Here is a 19,891-nt window from a genome sequence, read left to right on the forward strand (position 1 = left end):
TTAAATTGTGATGATCATTTTTGTGTTTCTCTCCTGATTGCAGCTGGAGCCCTCCAGTGCCAAACCTGCACAAATTCAGCATGTTCAAGCACAGCACTACTTACATGCTCCTCATCGGAACCAATGTGTGTTACAGCTACCATTCTAGGTAATGTTTTCTTCATATCATATTTCATATTTTCACCAAATTACATCCCCTGTGAAGCTATTTGTGTTCCATCAACATTAACAAACTGCACTTTGAATTTGTAGCTACTTCATCTGGAACTCCGGTCACACAAATCTACAAGGCATGTGCATCTTCCTCCCTGTGTCCAGCCGTAACCTCTCAGACATTTTCAGTCGACCTGGGTTTTCAAAGTGCTCTGGCTTCTGCTCAATGCTGCAACACAGATAACTGCAACTCAGCAACTCTGCCAAGTAAGTTAAATACTACGTTGCTCATTGAAGACAAAAGAATAATATAAAGAAATAAAAGCAATAATCTGATGTTGTAAGAGTCTCTGTTCTGAAATGAAATGTCCTCCTTTTCTGTTTCAGATCCTGCTTCTCAGTCAAATAATGGTGGAGTATGCAACTTTTGTGACCCTTCCACTGGTCAGTGCTCCTCCACATTACAGTGTCAGGGAGTGGAGAACCAATGCTTCCAATCAACCAGTAAGTCTTTATGTTGTATCAGTTGTGTCATCGGTTTTCTATCAAAGATGATTTCAAATTCTTTTGTGATACTTCTGGCATATAAAAGAGTGGAAACTTTTACCCTAATTTATACTAAATGTTATCCTTGGGTGTGAAAGTTACTGTGATAAGATTTTAAATTTCAAGCCTGGAAGTCAGACAAACAAATAAACTTTTTAAAAAGCTGTTAAGTTGTTTTTTGCATGAAATATATTAAGCTTCCTGGAAAGTAGCCAATTTAAAACATATCCTGAAATTCTTCGTTTTCATCTGCAGTCAAAAGCAGCACCAGCACGTTTCCAGGTTACGGCTGCGCATCTGCAAACCTGTGTGCAGCTGCTTCAAGCCTGGGTTCTCTACCTTTCATGCAGAGCGTTGGTACAGTATCAGGTGTTGCCTGTTCTGCAGCACCAACTACAACTGCTGCCCCAACTACAACTACAATCACCACCCCAACTACAACTACAACCACTGCCACAACTACAACCACTACCCCAACTACAACCACTGCCACAACTACAACCACTACCCCAACTACAACTACAACCACCACCCCAACTACAACCACTACCCCAACTACAACTACAACCACTGCCACAACTACAACCACCACCCCAACTACAACTACAACCACCACCCCAACTACAACTACAACCACCGCCACAACTACAACCACCACCCCAACTACAACTACAACCACCACCCCAACTACAACCACCGCCACAACTACAACCACCACCCCAACTACAACTACAACCACCACCCCAACTACAACTACCGCCACAACTACAACCACTACCCCAACTACAACTACAACCACCGCCTCAACTACAAGCTCTGCAGCTACAACTGCTACAACAACTGCCTCTACAACCAAAAGTGACGCTTGTTCTATCAGACTGGGAATGATCCATCTGCTGCTTGGACTCCTTCTCTTTACCTTTCATTAAAGTCCCGAATAACACAAAAACAAACAAAAGAACATATGATGCTTTAACAAGACTCAAAAACCTTTTGGATATTGATCTTGTGTTTACAAACCACTGTTAAAGTAAAGTCAATGAAAAGAGGTGATAGAGTCTTGTTGAAGAAAACTTGGAATAAGTATGTTGTCATGATGGACAATTATGTCCATTATGTCCAAAATAATATTATAATATAATAACAATGCTAATAATGGGTGACACACCTGAATCCTTTTAGCAATAACAAAGCATGGTTTGGAAATAGAAGAAAGAGGGAGAATTTCTATTTCTTATTTATTAATTTATTTTGCTTTGTGCTTTTTATTTTCTGCATTTCTCTCTCTCTAATCTGATGTATATTACTAGTGATCAATGGTGAATCTGCAAGGGTGGCATGTGCCCACCTAAAAATAATCTCTTGCCATCCCTAGTGGAACCCAAGTTTGGCATATGACAGTGTTGTTTATTAAAATAAGCTAGCATTAACACTTTGAGCCTAGCTACAGTTAACATTGACAGAGTGAGCAATACAGTAAGTTTGCACCTCCTTTTGTCAGACCTGTAGGGTTTAAGCTTGTGGTGTTCTCCTCTGTCTTGTGGCAGACAAACTATTTTTTTGCACTGGCACAAATAATATGTGTGGCATCTTACTGTGACACCTGATTGTTGTCTAATTTTTGTTTTAGTATTTGGGTGTAGGTCTTTAGAATTTAGGAAATTTCTGTAGATCTGCCCCTGCTGATGATAAAGATACAATAAAGCCCTTGTCCTATATCCTTCTGTGTTTCAGTGTTAAACTGGGAACATTTCTGACATATGTTGGTATAGATTAATTTGGTGGTGTGGAGGCTGCTGCTTACAATCCTCTGTGTAGTTTTCACAACCGCTGGCAGAGTCATCTTCTTTGCCATAGAGCAGATTCCATGCCACACAGTGATGCAGCAGCACAGGGAACTCTCTACCACACATCTGTAGAATAGTTTTAGGACTGAGTTTCCAAGTCCAGTGTTCCTTCACTTCCTGAGAAAGTAGAATGTGCCGGTGCACCTTGTTAACCACAAAGAAAAGGTTGTTGTTGTTCCAGATCAGGTCCTCAGAGGGATGTTCAACAAGATAATTAAAACTGAACACCTTTTCAGCTGCTCCTCAATGTGTAGGGGTGGAAGGGAGTGTATTCAGATTCATCATTCCGCCCCATCCATCACACACTTAATATCTTAAATGTAAAAGTTAATTACAGTACAATTAGAAAAAACCCGAACAACCATGTGAAACGGATACGGTTGAACAGTCCGATTATTCCTCAAATTCCAGTATTGGAAGCTGTATGCCGAGAATGACTGAGACGAGACATCGATTCACTGATCTACACTACTAGGATAGAAATGTCATTTAGACTGTAGAAGTGTAGTAGGTGGTGTTAGGTTTTGTATTGTTTATTGTCATTTATGCTTAGAAATATTTAACCATATATGCTTAGAGGTGTATAATCAATTGTGTAGTGATAGGATGTGTGATCTTTAGCAGGCTGAAAAGGCTTGGTGTGCATGCACACCTACATCCTGGGAGCATGGGAAGAGGTTGTACCTTGTTTTAGTGTTTTACGGTAGGATTAACGTAGCTATGTCAGTTTTAGTCTAAGTGCTTTTTTACATATCGATGAACTGTTGGATTTTCCAGACCAGCAGGTTAAGGGAAGTTGTTTATGGGGCCACACTCTGACCCCACACACACACACACACACACACACACACACACACACACACACGGTACTCTTTGTTTGTATGTAGATGTTGTATGTTAATGAACCTATGCATATTCATGTAACCTCAATAAAAGAGCAGTGTTACGGGGGAGCGGACGAGAGCAACTGGGATCAAGCGAAGGAACGGCGTTTGTTCGGTTCTCTCCCGTGCACGAGAAACATGAAGAACTTTGCCTACTTCGTGTCTTGCTTGCTGTGTAATTATATTGTCTTCAACGTTCCAGCGAATAGGTTCAAGCTACAAACCTATCAGGTGGGTAACAAAAAGAGGAAAGCTCTTTTTGAACTACCTCTTTTTGAACTACCAGAAGGGTAGTTCTGACTATCTATCTATCTATCTATCTATCTATCTATCTATCTATCTATCTATCTATCTATCTATCTATCTATCTATCTATCTAGTCATGTGAGAAAATTAGGACACACTATGAAAGCTTGTATATTTTAAAATATATTTGGACACGTGGATATTTAGAATCAATTTTAATGATACTAAGGGATCTAAATAATATAATGAATTAATTATAATTAATTAATTAATTAATAATTAATTTTCTGGTGTGGAATTAATTAGAATCTCAAAAAAATAAAATCCCCTCTGACCCCTGTGGGTAGTCGGTCCTTCAAGCTTGGGTCCTCTACCAGAGGCCTGGAAGCTTGAGAGTCCTGACAGTGATCTCGGATGTTGTTCCTGGGATCTGCTGGAGCCACTCGCCTAGCTTGGGAGTCACTTTTTACCTCTTAAGCTACAGCCATCACAGGGCCTAGCATCCACCCCAGGAGGCCCCTTGGAAAGTTGCAACAGCCAAATATCTGCAGAAAGTAAGGCAAAGCCTGAGGAGTCAGCTGAATGGGAAGAACAACAAGTGGGCAATCAATACCTACGTCCTGCTGGTGATCATATACCTTGCTGGAATTATCAGCTGGCCAAAGGAGGAGATAGAAGCCACTAACAAGGAACCACCTCACCATGCATGGAGGGATTCATCCCAAGTTCAGTATCCTAAGGCTGTAGGGTAGGTTAAGCAGATGGAAGGTGCCCAAGGAGTAGTAAGAGTGAGTGTCAGAACCATTACCTACAATGAAACAAAGAAATCCATAAATAAATCAGGGAGGTGACCACAACTGATACTTAGTGATTATCTCAGGTGCCAGAAACCAGAGAAAGAAGAGGCATAAGAGGTAGGAACTATCATGGAAGGACAGACCCCTGCATAGCATGTACCACCGGCTGTTAAAAGAAGTGGCAGAAAAATCCTACCAGTGCCTGGACAAAGCTGACTGAAAGACAGCACAGAGGCACTACAAATGGTAGTACAGAAACAAGTTCTAAGCATAGGCTTGGTTCTACCACTCCAAGCAAGTCCAAAGGTGCACGCTGTGCAAAGATGACCCTGAGACAATCCAGCACATAACAGCAGGATCATATTAGGCAGGGCATACATGGAGCACTATAACCAGCTGGCCTGCATAATATACAGTAACATCTATGCCGACTATGGCCTGGAAGTTCCAGGTTTAAAATGCGATATGTCCCCTAGGGTGATCGATCGAGCATGAGTGAGCGAAGATTGTGTGAGACTTCCAGATAAAGACAGACAAACTGGTGATGGCTAAGCAACCAGACAAAGTAGTGGTGGACAAGCAGAAGAAATTGGCCATAGTAACAGATGTAGCTATATTAACAGATAACAGCATCAGGAAAAAGAAATGTGAGAAGCTCCAGAAACACCAAGGGCTGAGAGAGAAGCTCAAGAAGATGTGGAGTTTGAAGGCAACACTGGTTTCTGAGGTAACCGGAGGACCTCCAAAGTGGGTGAGTCACTTTAACAGGTCCCAGGAACAACATCTGAGATCTGCAAAGGAGGGCAGTCCTAAGGCACAGCAAAAATACTGCGTTGGACCTTCAAGAGGACCCGAACTAGAAGGATACAGACTTCATGGAACCATTAGACCCAATCTGTATCGTCATTTCCAAACAGGGTACCATAATAAACAAGCTCACACAGGTGCTCAAAGCTTAGGTAACGTTCAAAGGAAAAGGAATGAATTAGGAACTGGGGAGGGCCCTTTATTGTGTCACGTCTCAGAACCCTTCCTTCTGGTCTACACAGCTCACCTGGATAGAATATGCACATAACTCTCACCTTCTCTGCTACAGGCTTGTCTCCTTTTGAAGCATCCAAAACTCACCTCTTTAATTTCTCTGCGGGATGCCTTTCCTCAGTGGTCTGGAAAGAACAAAATGCTCAGACATCTTACCTGGCTGCCCTTCTGCTCAGCCACTCTCAGAAAAATTATGGTTCTTAAATGGTTCTTCAGATGTCTTCATGGTTCTTTAAAGAACCATCATACGTCAAAGAACCTTTTTATTTTGTGGATGGTTCTTCAGCTATTACAAATGGTTCTTTAAAGAACAAATGGTTCTTCATCCTTAGCAATCTAAGTTTGATGGTGTAAATGGCATAAATATTTATTCACTATAATGAGGCTGTGAATTATACTGTGTGTTTTCTTTGTGTGCATGTGTGTGCGAAGGGGGAGGGCGGGATACCTGGCAATTACCCTTTAAGAGAAGATGGTAGGAAACTGAATATTCAAATAAAAGTTAGAAATATTTGCAAACAGTAGACACAATACACACATTCAAATACTGTACTTTAGTTTTAAATTTTAATAAAGCATTACTATTTTCTACTCCAAGGCATTACTTTTGAGATTATTATATATTTTTGAAAATATAGCATAATGATAATACTAGTTATTGTAAACTTTACAAACCACCCAGCAGTATGTGTAGCTGCCCACTTGGAATTACCACTCATGACGCAGAGAGCTTCGACTGATGCAACTTTCAATGGTTGCTGCTCTTTCAGAAGGGTCTAAGTTGGAGAGAGCAGCTTCTTCATTTGAGTTGAATTTGTGAAGGCGCAGGCCTCCTTTTCTGCACAACTCTTGTGACTGAATGATGAGTTCTTTGGCTTCCTCAACTGATAAAACGCTGGCTAATCCATCATCAACGTAGAAGTTTTTCTCCACAAAGGCTGATGCTAGAGGATAGTCGGTTTGATGTTGTCGTGCAAGATGCTTTAAACCGAAATTGGCGCATCCTGGAGATGATGCAGCTCCAAACAGATGAACTGCCATTCTGTACTCCTGAGGTTCTTTCTCCAAATCACCTTCTTTCCACCAGAGGAATTTCAGATAGTTTCTGGATTCAGGGGTAACAACGAATTGATAGAACATTCTTTCAATGTCGCAGATTACGGCCACGGCTTCTTTCCGAAATCTGCAAAGCACACAACTTGTTTCTCCTGAGCGGAACTCTTTGGTTGCATGTTTGTGTTGAAGACTTTGGCTCTCTTTGGGATTCGATCATCTACAGGTTTGAAATTCATCAACAGTGGAGAAGCTATCGGGTTGCAAGCTATCCGTGCTTCTCTACTCAGGAAGTCTGTGAAGCATGCAAGATTTGGATAGGTGCCAGATTCGTCAAGTTCATCTACGACAATTCGACTCCACTTGCGCACGGTCCATTCTGGCAGTTTTTTGAGCAATTTGTGATTTTCTTCACAATCGTTTAGGATAGCTAGACCTTTGACGTGTGGGATTGCTTCAGAGCATCCTTTGAGGAAATCAGTAAACTCTCGTAGCGCTAGTGGGTCATTTGCACTGATTTTCGGCCATCTCATGAGTTTATCACGAAATGCTTTCTGTATAATGAATGGGTTCCCATATCTGTCCTCTAAGACCTTCCATGCTCCCTTGTATGCATTTTCTGAATCTTGGTAAAAGAAACCTACCACTTTGCGTGCTTCTCCTGCAAGATAATTTTTCAGATAAAACATCTTCTCGCTTGCTGGAAGGGGTTTTCGGTCAATCAGATTAATGAATGACATTTTCCAATCGGTAAACTGCAAAGGGTCCCCACTGAATGTGGCAGGCTCAGGGACTGGCAAGCGATTCATACTTAATGAGCTAGCAATTGCTTGTGCTAAGCTGACAGACTCCTGGGTCATTGTCATTTCTGGAAGTGCTTGGTGGGGTTGGAATGATGCGGCATTTGGATTCAGCTGAGGTTCAATTTGCCTTCTGTAGCAAGCAGAGCTAATTTTACTATCAATTTCCCCGTTGTGGTTCTCAAACCCTTCAAGGCTGTTGTACGCCTTCAAGCGAGCTATTGCTATAGCAACTTCTTTGTCTGCTTGTAACTGCTGTAGTTTTGCTCTTTCTTGTTCCAACTGTTGTTGCATTTCCACCTCTTTTAGTTTAATTTCTGACAACATTTTTGCCTCTTTGAGTTTCCATTCACTTTCTAACTTGTGAAGATGTGCTTGCTGTGCTCGAATTTCTTCCATAGCCTTTGATTGCTCCAGCTTGGCAGCAAGCTCTGCTTCTGCTTCTACTCTACTGCTACGGGTACAGGATGAGCCAGAGTGACGGCTCAATTGCTCTGACATCTCTATAGAGTTTGCAGTTTCCGTTATGCTGTCGCCAAAAACAGACCTATATTCGTTCTTGCTTAACACTTCTCTTACTCTTTCTTTCTCAAGATGGTTATTATATTCCTCATGAACGGTCTTTAGACGGTCACTTATGAGGTTACATACTTCCTTTGTTAGTGTAACACAGGCGTCCATTTTGTTGACAATGTCAGGTGTGGTGTTACTGTTACGCAGGATAGGTTCATACTGTGAACTTACAGCGTCATGCTTTGCTTCAATGTTTTTCTGCAGTTTATCGAGATCTTCTGCTGAGCAGAGGGATTTTAGTTTTATTCTAGTTTCCCTTGCTACGAGCTTCCAAGAGTCATAAGTCTTGTTGAATGATTTTTCACGCTTTCTGATATCGTGCTTTTGCATCTCTAGGCCTTTCTCTGTTAATTTTCTCTCACGTAAGCTAGATTTGCATGGTGCGTTTGTAGGGTTGCCTGTTTCTTCTTCTGATGAGCTGGATTCACACGGTGCGCTTGTGGGGTTGTCTGTTTGCTCTTCCGGTAGTGACATTTTGTTTCCGTAGCTGCCTTAAGTCGATTGTAGCTTTGATTGCCTTACTGCCTGACTATACTTTAAAGCTGTAGTTAATCTTTACCACAGAGTAACGCCGTGTCAAACATTTACTGATTATGGACATTCAGAGGTATGTTTAGTGTAAGACAGCAACAACAAATGTTCATAAATTAGCTAATGAGCTTCACCTTTTAAACCTTTTCATAAACAGACATCCTGTGAATTATTATTCCACAAAAAACACATTTCGCTCACCAAGAAACATTAACCAGATTCAGGAATATTATGTGTTGGCAGTCTATGAATTATTTTGGCCTCGTAACATTATTTAAGGAGTTTCTAGTTATGCATTAAGCTTGTGCATGTGTGTAAGCAGTCCCATGTTTCTTCTTGGTAGTCAATGTCTCTTTCAGTATCTGGAGTCTTGAGTTTTAGTATGCTGTTCTTTCTAACCTTGCGAGTGCAGTTTGTAGATGCAAGTGGAATCAGCTGGCTGGTAACAGGTTGGTAGCTGGATCTCTGATGAAATGGTGTCAGGTTCTCTGCAGGGATGGCAGGTCTCTTGCAGTCAAGGAGTTTTCACTGTAGCTGCCCACTTGGAATTACCACTCATGACGCAGAGAGCTTCGACTGATGCAACTTTATTCTCTCCTCTTTAAACCACCGATAATATGGCACCGTGAAAACTATAAAGATGCACAAACAAATACCATTAAACATTCAAGTAGAAAGTGCAGAAATGTTCGCATTTTACTATAGAAAATTATTTTGATTAACCCAAATAGTGATATTGACATAAATCAATAGTTTTTAAACTATTTATGTTACAGCATTTAATAAAATCAATTAACAACAACCTTTCTGTGTCTTAAATACATAAACAATCATTTGCAATCATTAACCAACCTCTTTTTGCTTCCAAGGGTGCTAATCATGCTGAATCAGCTAGCCAACCTCCTCCATGCGCATCTTTTAGCCAGTCTTTCCACACCACGAACAAATGACATGCATACACAATAAAAAACGAATTCAACAACATTGAGTAAACTTTCAAAGTTATAGCATGTGACAGATACATAAACACATAGTTCTGCATGAGTATGGAGTGCCAGGACTGCCATAATGCATTAATTAAATACACCATTAAATAATTAATTAAATGTGGCAATAATTAATTAAAATTGGAATTAATTAATTAAAAAAATAGTTATGACACATGTAATTAATTAATTATTGACACATTTAATTAATTATTTATGTATTTCACATTTTAATTAATTATTGACACATTTAATTAATTAATTATTGACACATTTAATAAATTATTTATGTATTTCACATTTTAATAAATTATTGACACATTTAATTAATTATTGACACATTTAATTAATTATTTAATGATATATTTATTTATTTCATTTTGGCAGTCCTGGCGCCTGGCTCTCATCATGAAATAATTTTATCTGTCAGCCTCACCCATCAAACTCAGGGGGCGGGGTTAACGCTGATCGAGTCAAAACCATTGCTTTGGCCTGGTGGCCATTGTTTCTAGCACACAACAACCGGCATGTGGAAGCTAACAGAACTGAACTTTGAAAAACCCTGTTTGTGTGTCACCAAATACCGTTTTAATATTTTTTTAGCCGAGAATGTAGTGGTTTAATCTTCATGTGTCTGGTCGGTTTGTCAAGATACAGCCTCTTTGCAAAAGTGCTTCGATGATTTCGGAGATGTCTGCCCAGTCTCACGGCAAAGCGTGGGATAGACCCGCTCGCCTCGAAAGCAATCCCACTGACAAAGCGCAGGCCCCGGTACACAGCTGTAGTAACCCCCGCTGACTTCTTTTACTGAGGTTATATTTATCGGTGTTTTATTTCCTGATGTTCGTATGTGTCCTACGTGTTTCAGTCGCCAATTCTGAATTATAACTAACATTAAAAACATGTTTAAGGAGGAGAGAGAGCAAATAAATCTGTTTAACATCTGATCTTTGGGTTTTTGTTCAGTAATCAGCGTGACCTGTGTATAAACGCATAAAAGAGATAACGTTGGTGTTTCTGTCATGTAGTAACTGCTGGCTTTAACTGTACAAAGGTTGTTCGACACTATGAAACACATACAGACTTCATGATGTTCGGCTAATATTTTTATTGCGAATATTAATCATGAGGGTAAACGGCCCTGTACACCACGGAGCGAGGTCAGCATATCCACGATATCCACGATATCCTCAGCTCCATGAGTTAACACAGAGTTTCCCAGCTGACTATCTAACTTCCAACTATTCCAGAGACGTGAAAATATGCAGCATAAAGAAAAGTGTAAGAGACTCAGCAGCAGATTAGAATAACAGTTATACATTTAATAAATCACCAAATGAATCCAAGAAACGAGCAAACCTGTTCCGACAATTTGAGTTTGTATTTCCTCAGCTGCAGACTCGCTGCTGTTTAAATGTTTGAAAAGGAAGATTAGATATAAAAAACGTCAAACATAGACTCAGTCTGCCTTCACATTTGATATGAGGCCAGCACGTATAGTGGCTGTGTCCTGTTTTAAGATCATACATGTAAAATTGTTGTCTGACCTCCGTCGATCCAGCCGCTCAGTCCGTGGTTACCATGGTTACTGCATAAGCAGCTATAATGTTAACAGCTGGCACTGAGGAACCTACACCAGCATGGGTGTTTATGTTTTTCATTGCAAAAGAACTGTCTGAATGGTTAACTGAAGTTAACTTGGATAAATTATAGTTAAGGAGTATCACAGATAACGCCTACGTGAGCGACTGTTCACCTGAAATCAGCAGGCTATTACTGAAATACATGTGCTATATCATAAACTATGATATAAATAGGGAGGTCCTATTAACATGTTTAGTTTTAAAGGACACCTTCCTGCCTTTAGTCTCCTTCATGAGCAGTATTAGTTTTCTTCTAACATCCAGAAGTCTGCACCATGTGTTTCATAGTTTGTAACGAGCCTTTGACAGGTAAACATAACATGACCGAAAAAGAAAAAAAAGAAAAAAAAAGAAAAAAAAAAGAGAGAGTGTTGACATAAGAAGAGAAAATGCTCTCAATTATGGAGACAGGCAAATGGTTCATTTATGTTTGATGTGTGTTTATTCCTCCCTAAATATCGTCGGTGAAGTTTGCCATGCACGTCAGATTTTCCTGCGCATTTTTATACCTCTGCCAACAGAGAGAGAAAAAAAATCACATTCTAACAGACAGCTGGTGCTTAGAATACAGTTGAATAACTATTAAAAAAACAGATGATATTTAGATGATAGTTCAGTCTAACACATGTGCCAGTGAACCATTAAACGTCTGTGAAACTATGCAGTTATGAAACGTAACTTTAACCTCAGCCAAACCGATTTGCTCAGTTGTAAATAAAACAGCGAAGTAAACGTGACCCGACAGACAGAACCTGAGTGAATGAAGTCCAGCGTTTAACCACTGAGAGCTAAAACTCAGCTGAGGTTTCAAAGCTGTGTGCCGGTGATTGGACATCAGCCGCTGATGAAGCTGCTTCGCCTATAAAGTGCTCTGTAAGGAAACAAGCTCCAGCAGCTCTGCGCTTGGGGAAAACACTATATTTACTTATCTTGTGCAGAAAAATGCGCTGACATTGCTTTATATCGAGCACCGGCTGCCCGGTTAAACTGTGACTATCACCAGGTAACGTAGGCGTGTTTCTTGAATTAGCAGCAGGTGTTAAACAGCTGACAGATGAGGAGGAGGATGCATGCAGGTAAACTGAGGGTCTGTTGAGCTGATCGCTGGTTTCGTGAGAAAAATGTCAGCTCGTTCTTTTAGTTACAGAAGCACAGAGACACAAGAGCAGGCGGAAAGAGACGATCGTTCGGTGAAAATGAGAATCTGCGAATGCAACATGTGGAACACGGAGAGTGGAATATGTAAACAAACCGGTTAACGTAACCCCCTGGGTGCACTCTGCATGCTAATTGTTAGCAGAGCTAGTGAAATCTCTGAAAACATCTGAGCACTTTTGCAAACATGTTCTATGTTGACAACCTGACCAGACATACGTCGCGACATTCGCGGCTAAAACACTGTTAAAAGTGTAGCTGGTGACAGAAAAACGGGGTATTTTAAAACTACACCACCACCATTGCTGCCTGTGATTTGATCTGCATTCTGGGATACCTGGCTGCCCCAAGTCTACACAAGCAATCGATTATCTAGGATCGACCTGTTTTGACTTACTTTGCACGGCAACCAATCAAATGTTAGAGAAGCTGCATGGGCAGCGTTAACCCCGCCCTCTGAGTTTGATGGGTGAGGCTGACAGATAAAATTATTTCATGATGAGAGCCAGGCGCCAGGACTGCCAAAATGAAATAAATAAATATATCATTAAATAATTAATTAAATGTGTCAATAATTAATTAAATGTGTCAATAATTAATTAATTAAATGTGTCAATAATTAATTAAAATGTGAAATACATAAATAATTAATTAAATGTGTCAATAATTAATTAATTACATGTGTCATAACTATTTATTTGATTAATTAATTCCAATTTTAATTAATTATTGCCACATTTAATTAATTATTTAATGGTGTATTTAATTAATGCATTATGGCAGTCCTGGCACTCCATACATGAGTACCCTCAAAAAACAAACGCTTTTACTCACTCTGAAGCAACGTGTTTGCGTCGCCTCACCGAGAACAGAACAGGAAGTCTGACACAATAAAAGAGGAAGTGCTAAGGTACTCTTCAAAATAAAAGCGCAAAGTAAAGTGGCTTTGCCGGCATTTACAGTATGTAAAGTCAAATTATAAAATACAAGCAAATAACATTTGCAGAACAGAATGTCAGTGTAATGAACACACACTTCGTTTTGACAAAGCACACTGCTTAGGTAAATGATCTGAGTAGTTGTTCATCACTGAGCAATTTGTTGATATGTGTTTCGAGCCAAATAAATGACAGGGAGAGAGAGAGAGTGACGTCAGAACACGTCATACTATAACCTCCCGGGAGCGGACGGAGAGGGTCAGTCGTTGGGATGCGCATGCGCAGACAGAGTGTGGAGCGGCGGGCCTTGACCTTTCGGGAAATAAACTCACGGACGGTGACAGCGAGGCGGATAACAGTCTTCAGTACCTGCTGGACTTTGAAGCTCTGGATTCTGGGACTGTTGGAAAAGGTAAAACATTTTCATTAAAACCTTATTACTGTTTTGTTTTTGTTACTCGTCATTGTAGCTTGCTGTTAATGTTGTGCTAACAGTAGCGATTAGCTAGATACGTTAGCTGTTGACTTCAGCGCAATTTAGTATCCGGTATACAGAAACTGTTTTCCTAACAAAACCACTGTTATAATTAAGTGAAGGTGCTCCCAGCTAATTTGAACCTTTGGCTTCTGGTTCAATTGCGTGCTGCGTACATAACCTAATGTCAGCTAGACCGAAATTAAAATTTAATATATTGTTAAAGTCACTAAAATGGCGCCTGAAGCCTGTTGTGGCGTGAGCTCTGTGTCTGCTCTAGAAACTCTGAAATTCTGTAGATCTGAGCCGTACATTAAATACTCACATGAACCTGTACTTTGAATTCTGTATGAGCTGTATAAAATACAGCTATGCATAAGAGTTTTGAATGAATAATTAGATTAGATAACTCTTTATTGTCTAATCGAATTATATAGAAATGAATAGGAATGTGACATGAGAAGGTGTCTTTGACTGTTCCTGCATAACTTAGTTTCGGTCTAGTTGACAAGTTATGCTCCGGTCATTTGATGTTTCCAAGATAATGTTCTTTTGTAATATAGTTAATTTTTCTTTGTATATTTCATTTACCCACCATCATACATCATACATACAAGCTAAGAAGAGTTCTTTATACTAACAAGAGGTATCAACGCTGGGCCAAAGTTCAGCACATGGTTAAAGTTTGTAATCCAGCCAGGGTGTAAATATCACTCAGCAGCCAGAGCTGAAGCAGGTAGCATCAACACATAAATCTACTCTACCCGGCTTAAATCACAAGAGCACCTCTGACCAAAAAGCTGTAGATTTTTCTTGTTTGCACAAATTAATCCAGATTCACATTAATTGTGTTCACAGCTCCAACAAAATGAGGAAGAGGAGGGGGAGAAACACAATTAGGTTGAAATACAATTGGATGGAAGGCGAGGACAAGGAGAAGGAAGCTTTGGATGAGGAGGAAGAAAAGCAGCAGGAGCATCTTTAGGGATCCCTATGATGTCATTGAGGTTTGTTTCATTAATATGGTCCTCTCACAAAGAACGATGACTTGTTTTAGTTCACCTACTTCCTGTATTAAATAGTGATGTGCAAAACGTTGTGAAAAACCATGGAGCAGGTACGTATAGTGCATCTGCAGGTAAATAAACATCAAATCTCTAAGACAGACTGAAATCTGTATATTTATCACCCTTATGATAAAACCCATGTCAGCCATTGGTTTATGGACTTTGTATTTTGAAGCCTCAACATTTGCATTATTGCTGTTGCTATGTTGGGACCATATTAGGATGAGGGATCAGAATCTGGAGTCATGCACACTATTGTTTCATTTAGTGTGTATCCATAAGATTCGTACAGCAGATCCAAGTTGTGCCTTGAAAACAGGAAAGTCGTCTGCATAGAGGAGAACTGTAATAGCAGGCTTGTACAAAGTGAGGCTTTGTGCTCTCGTTTTACTTCTGTCACCCTGTTTTGATGCAGATTTCACTTGAAATCAGGCAAGAACTGGACTTATTTTTTATAATGTGTTCTTGTGAATTGATTGTGTATCGCATATGTTTGATTTGACTTTCTGCAAGACAACAGTCGTCCACTGGCCAAAAAAGTTTTCCAAATACCTCCACATGATCTAGCCTGGATTTAGAAAAGAATAGCAAAAAAAATCTGCTCCTCCTGCTTCAGATGCAATTTGTTTCTGTGTTCAGAGGCAGCGGCGAGAGGGGAGACCTCGGCTCATCCAGCTGGAGAGCCTGACCAGGAGGAGTCGAACATTAACTCAGCTCTTCCAGGGCACCCTGCAGACTCGGCTGCTGGCATCGACGAGGGATGACGTGAACGCCAAACTGGAGTCCATCACAGGTCAACTGCAGGTATGCGAGTCAGACCTTCTGAGGGTTTCACTTTTCTCTCTTCTTTATAATTGACTCTTTTCTCTCTCTTTCAGCTCCTTGTCTCAGAGTGGGAGGGATTTGAAGCACAAAGGGAGGAGCTTGTCGTTTGGTTGGCTGATATGGATGTCCGCCTGAGTGAGGTTGACCAGCTGACAGGAAGCACCAGTGAAAAACTGAAACAACTGCAGGTGTGGGCTTGTTTTGATATGACATATATTTGATATGAAACATACGTCAGAGACATTATCCTAAACTGGACTAACAAAGGGCCATGAGTACAACATGAAACGCACATTACATAGCGTAAGGCTGAAGTTCATTGATCATTTTAATCATAAACTTGTTGAAATATTTTTAATGAACATGCAAACATCTGCTGATGAAAATGTGTTGATTTATTGGTCTGTTATGAAGCTATTTCTAATGTGTTTTATCACTTTCTGATGTTTTATTAATTAAACAATACATGTATTATTTGTTGTGTTATCTGTAGTATTTATATATATTTATTTATAGTATAGCAAATACATTTAATTATTACTGTTTAAAACACTAATATGTGACATGTATTAGTAGTGATGTTGTGCTGAGGGTTAAAATGCCTTTTTGTCTTTTGGTAACTACAAAATGACAATAAACCATTAATATATGTCTATGCTGTGCTCGTATTTATTTTACCCTGCTCAAATTCAATTTATGATGCATTTTATTTTGAAAGATTTAAAATGGTTCTTTTAAAGAACCATTTGAAGGACCTTTTTAAAAATGGTTCTTTTTAGAGAACCATTTTTTAAAAGGTTCTTTGAAAAACCATTAAAGGTGCCCCAAAGAACCATTTCTTGATGGTTCTTTGGGGCACCTTTAATGGTTCTTCAATGAACCACTGAAAGAAATGGTTCTTCAAAGAACCATTGTTTGAAAGGTTCTTTGTGGCACCAAAAAAGGTTCTTCTATGGCATCAGTCTAAAGAACCACTTTTGGTTCCAGTTGGCACCTTTATTTTTCTGAGTGCAGATCACTGCAACAGGAAGAAAATGTCGGACATCTTGGCTCATTCATTTCGCCTCTCACCTCGATACTCACCTGGTCGCATCCCCCTTGGAGCACATTACTCCTCACTTATCAAGTAAGCATTATCTCTAGTAACGACTCATCTTGCTTTCGGTATTCTCTGCCTTACAATAATCCGCCTCTCCTTCTGTTGCAGTAAGCTCCATGCCTGTGACTCTCACTCCCTGCCGAGCCCTTGTGGCTAGAATTACAGAGTTAAAAGAACAGACCTGTGGGTCCACTTCACGTACAAGCCAACTGGCCTTCTGACAAAACTGAGTGGGGAATTTTTTTTTTTTTTGCTAAAGGTGATATTGATATGAAGTAACAACCAATCCAACCCACACAAGCAAAGAAATCAAACCATAGATCTCTCAGTATAGTGCTGTCATGGCCTGGGTCTAAGGACCCAGAGCTCACGTATTTTTGTACCTGTTTATTTTCTTTGTGTAGTGTTTGTTGTTTTCTTTCTTTTTTCGCTCCTGTCTCTCAGCGTGTGCTCCCAGGTGTTTTGGGTCGCCTGAGGAATCGCGACCCGGAACTGTTCCTGCGCTGGAGGCAGCCACACCTGCTGCTCGTTATCTGCGTTATCAGGGGAGCCATAATTAAGAGTGTGGCTGAGCTCTGCTCAGCCCTGGATCCTAGTGTCAAAACCGTTAAGTACAGACTTCCATGTGAATTAGTGAATGCCTCGCTGCTGTGGATTTCCTGCTGAGCTGTGTGTGTGTTTTGTGTCACCAGGAGTTGGGAGCGGCGAGTCAGTTACGGAGAGAAGTCACAGATGGGTCTGGGGTTTTTTGAAGTTGTCACCATTCACTTACACGGACACTTGCACTGTATGGGATTCATGGAGGAATTGCCACGGGAGCCACAGTGCTTGAGATCTGTACTTGGACTTGTTGTTTTGCGCTCACTACTCATTACAAAACATTTTAGAGAAAAACTCCCTAAGGGGGTCTGAAAACTCGCTAAATATAGCAATAAAGTCGTTAAGTTGGCCACACTGCGAGGTGATGAAGGAAAACGCAGGGCATTTATTCTTACAGGACCTGAAACTCCGTATAGCACCCCTCCAACAGCCAAACCCATCTGTTCTCTGATTGGATTGTTAAATTTGTGATTGACATGACATTGACCAAGCAGCTGAAAGGGTCAAAATTTGTACGTGTAAGTTGAAATTCACATGCAGCCAGGGAACCCGAGTGCAGTGTTTTGCACTTAGTTTTTTGCTTTGTATCTCTAACCAGACCTTAACAAAAAAATTTGTATCTGCTGTAAACACACAAATCCTTTTTACACACACATAAATTCTCATCTGTAGATGTACAAAGATAAAATTTTAATATATTTTGGTTTACAAGGTTACAAAACTCAATACACAAATACACATTTGATTTACAAATACAAAATATTTATGACCACAATTTGAGCCCATACTATTTCAGCAACGTTTCTCACAAAATTCTTATAATCTGTAAAAAAAAAAAAAAAAAAAAAAAAAAGGAAAAAAAGGAAAGTTTGCAGGACATGACAAATAGAACGGATGGATTAGAATAGTGGCCACAAGGGAAAAACATTATCTGGACATCTTGAGAATTTTTAGAAAATAAGATTGATCTATTTTTAGATATTTTTGTATCTATTTTGAAACTGATTTTTTTAAAAGTACTTATTGTAAATATATATTTTATATTTGTTGAAAACCTTGGAAATTTAACTAAAGCTTTCACTAGCAGGTGTAAAAACAACATGTGTGATTTTATGTCCAAAATATATGTGTTCTGGTCAGGTGCTTTTAGTTTAATGTAATACCACTTTGTACCACAAGATGGTATGCTGAGTCAATATAACCCATTAAAAACGTGTTTGTATTTACGAGGTTTGCCTGGAAAAAGTCTCTTGACAAAAAAGGAAGCTAATAGGCTGCTACGTCAAAAAAACACCTTACAAACCCACTGGTAAAATACACTTTGCTGGTAAATGTTGTAATTACATGCTGTAGAAGGTTTTTGCTTAAAGCGTCTTTAAATACTTCCTTCTGATTTTTGCAAAATGACAAAAAAAAAAATTCTTTAAAGATGAAAATTCTGAAATGATGATTTTTATCGACAGTGCCATCAGGTATCAGCACTTCATTTCCAGTCAAGAACTGCATGTCTGAAAACATCTGTACAGCAGTGTCCAGCCTGTCAAGTCTCCCTGTCTTGAATCTTGGGAACGTCAGCTGTTGTGATAACAATTTGTGTAATACTATATTATCTATTAGAAGAAAACAAAAAGGCTTGATACACCTTGTGAAGCATCAGAAAGGCTCAGAAAACACCTTTTTCATGACCTGATTTGGCTTACGAAATCCAAATTTAGTTAAGAGACTGGAGTCTGTCTGAAGCTGAGGTACAATAAAAAGGTATCAATATAAAACAAATAAAAAAAACTGCACACATACCAATATTTACTCGATATATCATATCATACTTTCTGCATATTTTCTTTTTTAGCAGGAAAAATAGTATCAATATCTGAAAATAATGAAGATTCAACTCAAACAATGCTAAAGACTTTACAGGCATCAACAATCTACTGCACAAGGGATTCTGCATAAATGGCTCTCAATGTAAAACCAGTAACAAAATAAATAAAAACAAGAAAAAAAATCTGTTTGAAACTGATATGAATTTTATTTATTGTTTTGTTTTTGTCATGTTATGCTGGTGGTTGACATATCCTCCAATCCGTACTGTAATTGGCTGTTAAAGTAATGGCACAAAAATCCACAGACTTATGGTACAAAATGTAGCTTTAAGAGCTATGAGTAAGAGTAATGATAAGAGTTGTGAAAGCTATCTGAATCATATATTATCCTTCAGCAATGTCACTCAGAAACAGCCTATATATGATGAATTCAGCTGAGATGGCTAGATGGAAGTAACCTTCCATGAAGGTTCTTCGTGCTCCTTTTCTTTCTCCAGTTTCTGCTCCTTGAGGTATTCACTGAGGTATTCCAGCACCTGATCAGTTGTGGCCATCTCCCTGGTGTACTCATGGATTTTTTGTGTTTCATCCTGGACAGTGGTTCTTACACTCACTAGTCCCTGGTCACCTTACTGCTGCTTAGCGTACACCTCAGGGTGCTGGACTCTGAGTGAAACCCCTCATGCACAGTAAAGCATTTTCTTGTCTTGATGTCAGTGGCTTCTGTCTCCTCCTTTGGCCAACTTATTATCTCAGCAGGGTATCTAAAGGGTATCTAAAGGCCAATTTGTGTTGGTTGGCGAGATTTT

General features: G+C 39.6%; 1 protein-coding gene across 2 annotated transcripts in view; it reads left to right on the top strand.

Moving 5' to 3' along the window:
* The window catches only part of LOC120716563 (nesprin-1-like), an 83,338-nt gene extending 67,368 nt beyond the window's left edge, over positions 1-15,970 (top strand). For both annotated transcript variants that reach the window (XM_040004105.1, XM_040004104.1), the window contains 2 exons: positions 15,375-15,539; positions 15,614-15,970. In XM_040004105.1, coding sequence (XP_039860039.1) covers positions 15,375-15,539; positions 15,614-15,781 — 333 coding nt within the window. In that variant the 3' untranslated portion in view covers positions 15,782-15,970. The remainder of the gene's footprint in view (positions 1-15,374; positions 15,540-15,613) is intronic.
* The last annotated feature ends 3,921 nt before the right edge of the window (positions 15,971-19,891 follow it).

This window comes from Simochromis diagramma, unplaced genomic scaffold (assembly GCF_900408965.1).
Source record: "Simochromis diagramma unplaced genomic scaffold, fSimDia1.1 OVJJ01000477.1, whole genome shotgun sequence".
Classification (NCBI taxonomy): domain Eukaryota; kingdom Metazoa; phylum Chordata; class Actinopteri; order Cichliformes; family Cichlidae; genus Simochromis; species Simochromis diagramma.